The 12541-nt window shown below is 38.4% G+C and overlaps 1 protein-coding gene across 5 annotated transcripts in view; it reads left to right on the top strand.

Annotated features, from left to right (window-relative positions):
• The window catches only part of LOC309602389 (serine/threonine-protein phosphatase 2A 55 kDa regulatory subunit B alpha isoform), a 45566-nt gene that overhangs the window by 32609 nt on the left and 416 nt on the right, over positions 1-12541 (top strand). For 2 of the 5 annotated variants that reach the window (XM_082335924.1, XM_082335923.1), the window contains 7 exons: positions 4027-4192; positions 4792-4904; positions 5173-5350; positions 6315-6479; positions 7080-7249; positions 8082-8173; positions 9564-10674. In XM_082335924.1, the coding sequence (XP_082192050.1) occupies positions 4027-4192; positions 4792-4904; positions 5173-5350; positions 6315-6479; positions 7080-7249; positions 8082-8173; positions 9564-9843 (1164 nt within the window). In that variant the 3' untranslated portion in view covers positions 9844-10674. Of the gene's footprint in view, positions 1-4026; positions 4193-4791; positions 4905-5172; positions 5351-6314; positions 6480-7079; positions 7250-8081; positions 8174-9563; positions 10675-10708; positions 11642-12002; positions 12503-12541 lie in introns of those variants that run through there. The other 3 variants (XR_014230652.1, XR_014230651.1, XM_082335925.1) reach the window with 3 other exon arrangements.

Below are 12541 nucleotides of genomic sequence, written 5' to 3'. Positions count from 1 at the left end.
CCATTTACGCAATCACTGTATTTGCCTAAAACCTGAGTTCGAAAAGGGTGTCTAGTACAATAGGTTTATTTCTATTTCTCAGCAAAATGATACAAAACCTATTGCTTTATTATCTCTTGTTTGGTCTTCAGAGGATGAAACAGGTCACTGTCTATGCTGATCTCTTTAGATAGCTCTAATACTGGAAGTTAGTGTATCTATATTAAAATAAGCAGTCAATATTAGTATTTGCGTATGAGCAATAGCACGGCTTATTATTAATCTACCTGACAACCACAGCAATCTGTTTTTATCAATAGAGATAACTAAATATTTCCTGTTACTTTTATTTTGGTGTGATACTTCGCAATGGAAGCTTTAAGTTAGATTTTCTAGTTTTGTAAGCTGTTTTATGCAGTGAGTACCTTAGCTAATACTAAAATCAGAGATGAGAACTGAATCCACTTAGTTATCTTGTGTGTGAACAAAAGACACAAATTCAGGGAGAATTAAGGGTTTGGTCTTGTGAAGTCTGTTTAAAGTTTCATATTAGGCTCAGAACATAACAGGATAACTGCAGTGCTGAAGTGAATTCAGAGGATAGCCTCCTGTTATGAAAACTGATACAAATTAAGCCACCAAAGGATTTTAAAAACAACAACAACAACAAAAAAAACCAACCAAACAAACAAAAAAACCAGAAAAAACCCGCCACCCCAAACAATCATCACAATGAAACTCCCTTCCCCAATACCTATTAGATTATAGTAGTAAAGGTATCTTTTCATTTTATACTTGTTGTTTTGGTCTTCGCAGAATTCTACAGACAAATCTTCTAATGCCAGGAAAGGGCCTCTACTCCCACGTTAAAGGTGGGAAAGCTGAGGTGGAGTGCTTGATTTTTAACTAAGGCCAAAGTTAGAAGTTGACTTGGTTAGAATTTATTTCAGGGAGAGGATAAAAAGGCACTTCTGTCATCTCACTGCCTAGAAAAGTCATGCTGTTACTTAGAATAGAATCATAGAATCATTTAGGTTGCAAAAGACCTTTAAGATCACTGAGTCCAACCGCTAACCCAGCCTTGCCAAGTCCACCACTAAACCATGTCCCTAAGCACCACGTCTACCCACCTTTTAAATACCTCCAGGGATGGAGACTCAACCTCTGCCCTGGGCAGCCTGTGCCAGTGCTTGATAACCCTTTCATTCCTAATATTGAGCCTAAACCTCCTCTGGCACAACTTGAGGCCATTTCTTCTCGTCCTATTGCTTGTTACTTGGGAAAAGAGACCCCCACTCACCTTGCTACAACCTCCTTTCAGGTAGTTGTAGAGAGGGTACTTCTTTCCTTAGCATTTCATGCAATTTCAATTCTAAAAATCCTAAACCGTAAGAATTCCCCAGTTCACCAGAACAAGTTGCTTTCTGCTGGTACACAGGCAACTGGAGTGCACTACCCTCTCTTTACAAATAAATCACTCCGGTCAGTTGGTGCCATCTAGTGGGGTGTTCCTGACTGACTGGCCTCTTCCTGAGTTGCTTTGGCCAGAGTCTGAGATGAACATAGTATGTAGAGTATCCTTACTGTAATCTTCCTGTAGTTTTGGGCACAAACTTTTGTGGTGTTTTGTGTTGGTTTTTTGGGGTTTTTTTTTGTTTGTTTAGGTTTTTTTCGTTTGTTCTTTTTAAACTCTGAGGTTTAGCTTGCATCCTTTAACGTCGCTTAAATAGCTAATTGCCTGTTCTCAAGTGAGTTGTCTTTAAATGACTACTTTTGTTTTTGATGCATAACCCATGGCTCATATCCTTATGATCTGTGAATCTAGGTGTAGTAAGAACCACCTGGGTTATCAGATTAAGTTGCACAGAACTGGTTTTGGCATAATCTGACTCCTCGGTGTTTAGGGAATGAACAATGGGGACTGGATTCCCGAATGCATTAGTAGTTAGTTACGCCATACGCACAACTGTCTAGAGCAAGTTTTATATGTAAGAGTATCTAAAAGACAATCGTTTGACTATTTTGGTTGGATTTATGAACCACCTCCTATCACACTGCATTCCAGAGTGCTTTACAGACCAGGCATACAGGAAGAAAAACACTAAGACACAAGCAGTCTATACTGTATAGAGTTCTACAAGCTTGTGTAACTTTACCCACTGCCAAAATGCTGCCACCTCTGGGTTGGAACGTGGCAGCCCTTCTGCAATGGGAAGCAAGTGACCTTACCTACGTATCAGGCAGGAAGTGAATACTGTATCTAATTGAAACTGAAGGAGGAATTTGTGTAGGCAGCCTGTAATTACCTAAATTGGGATTTCACATAAGGCACCTGGGCTAACACCTCTTCTTGTTTCGATTTTTTTTTTTTGAGTGCCACGAGACAGTCGGGTGGTTTAAGTTTTGCTTTTATCCCAAGGAGGGATTTCATATATTATCAGTTTTATATATTGTTCTAGTCCTGTAGAGTTTTACTAGAGTACATAAGAAGTATATTTAAGACTCAGTCATTACGGTAAGTATGGAATTGAAGGAAAGTTCCCTGAATCATGGCCAGCATTTCCTAAAGCAGAATAGATTTACTTTTGAAGTCGCCTGTTCTATGCAGTGACCCTGCTTAACTTGTTAGGTCTAACTGAAACTTAGAACAAAGTTCCTTCCGTTCTCTAGGGTGGGAAAGCCAGTGTAATTGATAGGTGTGGTACAGTATGCTAGTGCCAAATTTTATTTCTAAGCATTTTGTCCACTTTTCCCTCCCCCACAGTTTATTGTAAAATGTAAGAATTCCTGCCAGCTATTAATGTAAGCCTATGAAGCAAGAGAAAATGATGAAAGGCATGTGACAAATGTGGGTAAGCAAGGATGATATCAAGAAGTATGTTTTAGTGAGGTATTAAGGGATGAGATGAATGGATGGACATGAGACACACAAGAGAAGGAAGGAGCAAAGTCCCTAGTCAAAAATATATCACAGGAAAGGCATCTGATGGTGCAACCTCTTGAAATGGGTGGAACAGGAATCACAAAATTAAGCTTGAATTAATTCCAGGAACATCTAGTGAGCACTATTTCAGAAATGGCTCCAGTTTTCTGTCACCTTACCCATTGGAGGAAATTTAAGGTTCGGTCCATGCAGTACAATATTAATGCTAGGAAGCCACTGCCTAAAATGTAGCTTTTTGAAAGAGGAATTACGCAAGTTTGGAGGTTTTTCAGTTTTCCAAACATTTCCATCCTGAACAGGCTAACTACAGGTGTGACTTTTAATGTCAAAGAAGTATTCAGCAGAGGTGCTAAAGCCATTTTTCTGCTTATTTCCAGAATGAGGAAGAAAAAGCTTCTTAAGCAGTTTAGAAGGTCTCAGGGAGTGTGGAGACTACAAACCAGAATAGTGGAGCTGCTTGTATAAATTTAGAGGTGACGTGGGATTTCCATAGTGTGCCTAGCAAGCTGAACTTAGCCACAGAGTAGATTTGCCATATGTGTAGTTGTGTAGTACTCTTGGGGAATATTCTCCTTAAAAAACAAAGGTGGAAAAATTAAAGATGAGAATGATGAAGATTTTTGAGTTTTTTTAAAAAAAAAAAAAAAAACAAACAACTTATCGTGCCTAGAATGTTTAGGTGAAATGTTAGTTTGTAAGTTCAGCTGCTCAGAATTAATGTAACAACTTGCTGGAGATACTATTCACGTGACTGAGGGAAGTTTCTGGAAACTTTACGAATCAAAAGCGGCTGGAATATCTGTCTCTTCTCTAATGCTTTCTTAGCCAGAACAGTAGAAACTCTAACCAAGTTCTTGCAAAAGATTACATTTTGTCTGTTCTACAGGCTTATTAAAATAAGGCAAGTTGTACACCAAAGGATACTCGCAGCAAATCTGGCATAGGCAACAATAGAGTGTAGACGTCTTTACCTATTCTTATGCTAATTAGCAGTCTGCCTATATATCTTGCTGCATAAATACCTAGTTCTGGCTTCTGCCTGCAGCCTTGAAAAGCATCCTGTATATTGCATACATATCTTGATCGTTTAATTCTCTTTTTAGAACAAAACCCCGTCTCACAGTAGGGGAGAATACAATGTTTACAGTACCTTTCAAAGCCATGAACCAGAGTTTGACTACTTGAAAAGTTTAGAAATTGAAGAGAAGATCAACAAAATTAGGTGGTTACCCCAGAAAAATGCTGCTCAGTTTTTATTGTCTACAAATGGTAAGTTACGACTTAATAGTTAATTTTGCATGGTAACCTGTTGCTACGTAGGTTTGCTATTAGGATTTTGTCTAATCCTCTCCACTTTCAAAAGGCTGGAAGCAAGTTGGTTTTAAATGCAAGTATCTAAGGATGTGGCTACGCAAGAATTATGCTGTTTAACTATAGTGCTGTTCTGGCTTAACAGGATACAGAATCGCCACAGCATGGGGTGTTATTAGTTTTTTATTATCAGTTTTTGTTATTAGTCATTTCTGATTTGGTTGCTTTATAGCAAAGGGGCTTAGCTAAGCTGTTACCTTTGTATGTGTATAACTTCAGAACCTCTGTATAACTGTGTGAGAGCTTATATTAGTCATTCATAACAATCCTGATTCTAACTGAAACTTGCTATAACTTTTATAAAAAGAACAAACTGTGGAGGAGGTCTTTTTAATGCTTTTTATCTTGTCTTATTTTCTCCAAGAAGTATTTTTGTCTTTTTTAGTACACGTAGGTGGTCTTGTCTTGTTTGAAGGCTTCATGTTAAAGTGCATCAACTGTGAAGACTAGTATCTTTGCTAGAGCTTTGGTTTGAAACTATGGCTGTTTCATTTCAGATAAAACAATAAAGTTATGGAAAATCAGTGAAAGAGACAAAAGACCAGAAGGTTATAATTTAAAGGAAGAAGATGGACGGTATAGGGATCCTACTACAGTTACAACACTACGGGTGAGTAGTTCACTTTCTGTGAATTAGCCACATTCAAGTGATTTCTCCTTTCCCTCCCCCCGGCACACAGATTAACCTGTGGCTCACTGAGTAACTGCCCCATCATTAACTTTACATTTTCTGTGATGCCAGCTGGCAGACACATTTACTTCTGAGGTGATTTTGAGATATTTTAATCGGCTTGGTGTATTGAAGGACTGCAATTATGAGTGCCAGTGTGTTTGTAGTACATTTGCGTTTCAAACTTCCATTGCTTTGTATTTTGCAGGTGCCAGTATTCAGGCCCATGGACCTCATGGTTGAAGCTAGTCCACGAAGAATATTTGCCAATGCTCACACGTATCACATCAATTCCATCTCCATTAATAGCGATTATGAAACGTACTTATCTGCAGATGACTTGCGGATTAACCTGTGGCACCTAGAAATTACAGACAGAAGTTTTAGTATCTTTTTTGCATTGTTTTGTATGATGGGAACAGCTCGGCTACAACAAACCTGTTGGATTTTATTTCCTTTCATGAAAAGCTGTTTATATAGCATGTTTCTTCATTTCCTGGTTATTTCTCCCTAGTAGTTGTAAGGACTGTTACTTCTGGAGAGGTAGCTCAGCATGAGCAGTGTAAGGAGAACTAGTCATTTGCATGGTGAAAAACAGACTCCTTTAAAGGAGAAAAAAGCTTAAGGTTTCAAGTTAGATGGGCAGTTTGGGAAGGCAGCATTACAGTAAACTGTCTTGTGAAAATTTTCTTGACTTGCAGTAGGAAGCAAGTCAGAGGAGTACCATCCTTATCTCAACAATGTTTATTCTTTTTTTTTTACCTTCGAACCTAACCGTCAGCCCCTCCCACATGTGCACCTACAAATGTTGCAGGCAGTAAGATCACGGGAGTATATATTCAGTCCCGTTGCTGGAGCAGAGATTTGTGGACAAATCAGCAGGATCCTGTGCAGAAATCACACATGCCTTCTTTATAATGTAGTAGTGTAATTAGAATTTAAGCAAAATAAAGTTCTATGTGAAAAAACTTGGGTGACGTACATGTAGTATAGAATTAATTACTGCTGAAGTGGAGCAAAAAATTAAGCAGAATTAACTTCATTCAATTAACTGTTATAAGAATTAACTTCAAACTGATATAGAAGGCAATGTTAACGGTCTTGATTTCTAGACAAATTGTGGTACTTGATTTTAACTCTTAGCCAGTTTGTGACTGGGACCCACAGTCTTTGGCATGGAAGTCTTGTCCTGCTTCCAAATTTCAAGCGTTATTTTGCTTTTATTGGCTCGTTTTAATTCTGTTTGGCTATTTCTGTGTACTATAGTGAACTGAAGAAGCATTGCTGAATACATTTAAAGCTGAAAAATGTTACGAAAACTGGAGAAAATTTCTTAACAAAATGCTGTAGATATTGTAGATATTAAGCCTGCCAACATGGAAGAGCTCACAGAGGTGATAACAGCTGCAGAGTTCCACCCCAACAGCTGTAATACATTTGTATACAGCAGCAGTAAAGGAACGATTCGTCTCTGTGATATGAGAGCATCAGCACTCTGTGACAGACACTCAAAATGTAAGTTTTGTCCTGTATTGTTTATTGTCTTTTTGTGGGATATGATATCTTGCTGTTAGATGAAAGTAAGCACTCAATAAGAATCTATTAAACACTGAAGTGTGTGTATGTATATTTGTACTGGATTTCTGTAGTATATTGAATAGACTTAAAACCTAAAATCTGAAAAAAAAAATTGTAAAATCAGATTCATATTTTGCCAGAGTAAAAGTAGCGAATAAAATTATTAGCAGCTTAAGCTGGGGAGTCTGCCTAGACAATAGAACTAGGGATGGCTTTCTGCAGACTTCAGGAAGTCAAACACTAGTTGAGTTTGGCCTGTAATTGGTGCTTGATATCTTACATATGAATAAAGACTCCGAATATTAGCGAGGAGTTCACTTACTTAGAAGCTGACCTTGACTTGCTACGAAAATAAAATATTTCAGAGTGTGGCAATTGTATTATAAGGCTTTCTCGTTGAAAGTTATTCTGTATAATGCAGGCAGACTAGCCCAATGTGGCAAGCTTATTGAGAAAATGTTAACCTAATTTGGGTGCGTCTTGTAGTGGAAGAGAGATAAACTGACCTCTTGAAATGCCTATCTTATTTTTATACAGTGTTTGAAGAACCAGAAGATCCTAGCAACAGATCATTTTTCTCTGAAATCATCTCTTCCATATCTGATGTCAAATTTAGCCATAGTGGTCGATATATGATGACTAGAGATTACCTGTCAGTGAAGATCTGGGATTTAAATATGGAAAATAGACCTGTGGAAACATACCAGGTATTCGGTGAAGATGACATAGGCTAGAAATTAAAACCTTGAAGGATGCTGAGTCTTACTAATAGTCTTGATGTGGCAGTTAAATTTTTGTCTATAGATCACTATGTCCAGGCAAAGCATCAATGAGATTTGTGGGTTCCACACACGTGCTAAAGGATCTTGCTATTTGCAAGCTGATTGCAGAACCCAAAACCATGTTTGGGTATGAAAAAGCCTCCCTCTTACACAATGGAAATGTGGAAAGGTAATCTTCAGCCATGAGATAGCACATCTCTCTTAGAGTCTTCAGTTGACTTTATATTCTCCTGTTCTTTCCTGGAGAACATAGGAGGTAAAACATATTTCCTTCGCAGAAGAAGTTTTTAGCTGGCACTGAGGATTGCTGTGGGGTGGTCTTTATAAGAAAATTTGTGAAGGGATCTTCATCATACGTAGGAGGAAGATCAGTCACCAAAGCAAGAATTTTAGAAAGAAGCAAAGTCTAAATCCTTTCAGATAGCTAAAAGGGTAGCGAGCATATGACAACTGCTCAGATAGGGAAAGCATTCTGAAGAACTGCCAAGTTTTGGGAGATGTCTCTTTCCCCCCCCCGAGTGACTTGCTACTATTTGAGTTCACTTGAAATCTCTGTAGAGCAGAGTATGTTAAGTCACGCATCTCTTCATTTTGCTCTTTATCCGTAAAGTCCGAGGAGGGAGCGGGGTGTGCTCCCGTGAGTAGGGTGTAAGCACTGTCAGATACTTCATTACTTTTGGAACAGAATTTATGAAGGTTATTTTACAGGCACGCAAGTTCAGTTTTCATTCAGTTTATCTCACTAATTTTTTTCCAGGTGCATGAATACCTCAGAAGTAAACTTTGTTCGCTGTATGAGAACGATTGCATTTTTGACAAATTTGAATGCTGTTGGAATGGATCAGACAGGCAAGTTTAATCCTCTATATGCACTTAATACCCTTCCAAGTTATTCTTAAGATGGGCAACTTGAAGGATGGCCTCAGTTATGTCTGGTTTTATTCATGGACTGGCTTGGATAATATTTTCGTACTTCAGTAGACTTTAACATATGTGTATTAGCTCTTAACCCTCGATGTTGTAGCATAGGATTATAGAGAATTGCCTTAGTGTACTAAAGAGATGTAGAATTTGACTAGAAATTGAGTTTTGTCACTTTGCCAGAATGAAATACTAATCAAATGTTCCAGCCGCTTTAAACTGGAGAGATGGGCAGAGCAGTAAGGTTAGAGATGGTTTTCTGCAAACTTGAGCTGGTGAAATACTACCAATACCCTAATCCGCTAGGTTTATTATCCCTAGTGTTTATCTTTTGGGTGTTTTGTGTTGTTTTTTTCTGTGTCATCTGCTATGATCCAACTTTGGAAAGATTTGTATGGGAATAAGGCCTATGTACTCAAACCCTGATGTGTGATTGATGCTCTAACTGTAAGAATCCACACCAGGGCTGTTGGGGAACCTGTGTCTGTGTGGTTTTTATTTAAGCTGCCTTGTCAAAAGGTAGAACACTTGGGAAAAACCTTCTAGGAATTTTGTTTCTCACAATGAGTTGTCAAGTTTGCCTCGCTCGGGCATGGTTGACTAGCCAATAATGCCATTTAAGACAGCTATCGCTTTTGTGTTAATCCTGTCATTAACTGCTTATTTGCTAGATCTAAATCAGCTAATTGTATCCCTATCAGTATTGTCAGATATAGTTTTGTTTTGGTTTTAACTCAGTATCTGTCTGTTCAAATATTTTTTTGAGGCAAAGGAAGGACAGGGAAACTTGCAAGTGTATTTGTCTTGCTGAAAAGCTGATGCAGAATAAGGATCTTCTGTAAGGTATCACAAAGGAGATCTGTTAGTACCTAAATTCATGCAACTTGTGTGTAACTAAAATTACATGGCTAAAAATCCGATATATTTGGCTTTCATGAGATCCTAGAATCCTTTAAGGTTGGAAAAGACCTTTAAGATCATCGAGTCCAACCGTTAACCCAGCACTGCCAAGCCCACCGCCAAACCATGTCCCTAAGATCACTTCCCCGTGTGTCCATGAGAAGCAAATTGAAGTGCTTAGATAACAAAGTGTGTACCTTTAAAAGGTCCAGTTAGGGAAAAAGATACCTTTTTAAAAAAAAATCTATAAAATGTTCAAATGCCTTAGTTTCACTTTAGATTGTAGAAGGTATGGGCAAGGATGCCTGCTTTCCGCTTATATCCTGAGGCATGATCTTAGTCGGGGCCCTGAGGTTTCATAAAAGGAGAGGTTATTTTCAACTGAACCGTTAACTTTCTTCCTTCCCCCTCTCTGCAGCATTGTCATGACGGGATCTTACAATAACTTCTTCAGGATGTTTGACAGAAACACAAAGCGAGACATCACCTTAGAGGCATCCCGGGAAAACAATAAACCCCGCACCGTCTTGAAGCCACGTAAAGTATGTGCAAGTGGTAAGCGAAAGAAGGATGAAATCAGTGTTGACAGCCTAGACTTCAACAAGAAGATTCTACACACAGCCTGGCATCCTAAGGAGAACATCATTGCCGTAGCTACTACAAACAACTTGTATATATTTCAAGACAAAATGAATTAGGGTTGGCATTCCTAACTGAAGAGTCCACTTCCTGCATAGTTGAAATAGTTGAATCTAGCATTTGTACCTGTAAACGAAAGAGAATGAGAGGTCCATTATGGCACCCCTTTCCAGTGTTTAAAAATGTGCCATATGACAACACACTTTTATAGCTACATGGAGAAAGCTCTGTTGATCCGTCACTGCGTTCTTCTCCATGTCTGCTAGCCATTTAGGTGAGGATAGGGCACTTTTTAATTTAAATGACTACTTGCACCATCTTGCCTAATGGACTAGATTGGACTGTATCAACATCGGTTTACTCCACTTTTTATGCCTTCCATTGTGATGACGTCAAACACAGGGAAAGCCTTCAATCATGCTATGGGATTTAATTGTGTAACCTCATTACTGTATCATTCGTGGCCCCCTTTTTTTATTAAATACAGCTCATTCTTGCTGTGGCTTGTAGCATTCCTCCTCCTTCTGGCCTCCTGGACTCCCCCTTTCCCTTTCATCCCCCTCCACCTAGCCTTGGTGGTGGTGTATAGAAAAAAAAAAACAAACAAAAAAAACAACAAAATAAAGCACATGAAATGGGTCCGTTTGGGGTCAGTGGTAAAGGGGGTCTGTGTTGCAACAAATGTTTTAATAAACAGTTGACTGTAATCACTCCTTGCCATGTCTGGCACCAAAAAAGAGAAAATAAGGAAAAAAAACAAACAAACTACTGAATAAAAGTGACAAAGAATGGAGAATCTGTTTTCTTTTTTTTAATCTACCTCTTTATACAAATACTCTGTGTTTTACCTTAGATGCATGAAAATAAAATGATGTTTTTTGTAATGATTTTAACCAGTATTAATTATTTTTCATGGGAATGAAGAGAGGGAGGGATTTCACCAGATTCTGCATTCATTCATGAATGACGAGAATACCAGCCGTGGTGTGCGTTGACCACTTCCACTTCAAAACCATAAACTGCTGTCACATTTTGCCATAATCTGAACAGGTCAGTTAACTGTTCCAGTATCCTTAAAGGCTCTTTTTTTAAACGGTTGCTTAAATTGGAACAGGAATAGAATTTTCAGGTTTTAAAATCCATTTTATGGGACTAACGTCTTAATGTTTAGTTTCATCCTGGTTTCTTTAATGCCTTGTTTTAGGAGACAATACCTTTAATGCCCTCTTTAGAGTACCAAGTCCCCTGTGGCTTTTTAAAGAGTTGTTTGAATTCTTGTCTGGCAGTATGATGTTATGTAGTACAAAATACAAGTGATTACATAGATAATTACTGCACTGCATTCTGAGATGCTCTATTTTCTGTATTTTATTGCTATCAGTAACTGAGTGGAAATGTAGTTTTACCATGCAAGTGTTTCTTCTGGCTTTTGGCTTTGCAAAGTTATTGCACTTACAGAAAATGTTAAATGGTGCAACGGTCAGAAAATACGTGGAGTACAGAAGCTGCATGAAATAAGTGTTCATAGTTATTTGAGAGATGTAAACTCTTCAGCAAATAAGGCTTATCCAAAGATGAACTAGATACTGATGCTTTATAAGGCTCATGAGTTTTTACCTCCGGATATTTTTGCTAATTGTGCTTTTAGGTTTACTCTTCCTTCATGGAAATGTTCAGAGTGAAGTTTAAAGTCGTAGTGAACTTACCTTGACTGGGAGAATTTTCACTTTTCAGTTACCTATATTTAAATTATTTCTGTGGCTTAGTTATAGGTGGTTATTATAATGCCTCTATTATTTGATCAACTAAGATACTGTTTCTGCTGTAAAATTATGGCTGGGTTAGAGGTTGTTAACAAGACTACTATTGCAACCATACTTTAATTTCTTTAAGTCCTCGTGCAGTGGTTTGAAAATGTAAAAATTCTAATATTTATTAGATCTGGTTCTCTTAAATACAGTATTTGTCTTGTAACATGCATGCCTGACCATGAGCCTTTGTAAGGGTTTTACCTTTTTTTTTTTTTTTTTCTTTCTCTTCACCTGTTAGCCTTGTAAAAAATTTAACTGCCCCAGGGACAGCAACTGTTTTCCTATGGGTGAATAAACTAGTAGGCCCTACTCCTACTCACAGAGCATGTGACTAATTTTACTCAAATGACTATACTTGCTCATAGTTAAGGAAGCAACTTGTTGAGTAACGTTAATCATGTGTATAGGTGTTCACAGGATCAGGGCCAAGGTTTTTCCTTATCGCAAGGGCAAAGAGGTAATCAGACGCTGCTTTTGCATCAGAGCTGGTACGGTTCATCTCCATTTTGCGAAGAAGGGTATAGGTTTAACGACTGCTATTTGGGGAAGATTGAGGGTCGTGGTGTCAAGACTGCTGCTCTTGTCTGTATCTGTATATCCCGGATGATGCACTGAATACTGGAACGGTTGCTTAGCACAGACACAAAAGGATGTGAAGACGACACAGGACTGAACAGGTAGATTTCACATAGAACAAAGTGCAGCCTCCTAGCAATACTACATTCAAGCGAAACTGCCTCTCGGACCTCAGCTGTGCATGTTGGGATGGATTCAGGGGTTTCAAAGCTAGTCCTGGGAAAGATTTTTGGTTTTGTCAGTAGCGGTGATCCCTGGCGTGTCATCTGAGGTTTAATTTACCCTCACCAAAACCAGCTACTGACTTTGGTGTCATACTATCCAACTAGATAATTCTCTAAGCACACTGTCCATTGACATATGCTGTAAA

Source organism: Platalea leucorodia (assembly GCF_965183815.1).
Source record: "Platalea leucorodia genome assembly, chromosome: Z".
Lineage (NCBI taxonomy): Eukaryota > Metazoa > Chordata > Aves > Pelecaniformes > Threskiornithidae > Platalea > Platalea leucorodia.
The sequence above is the reverse complement of the archived record's forward strand: the minus strand, read 5'-3'. Positions and strand labels throughout refer to the sequence as shown.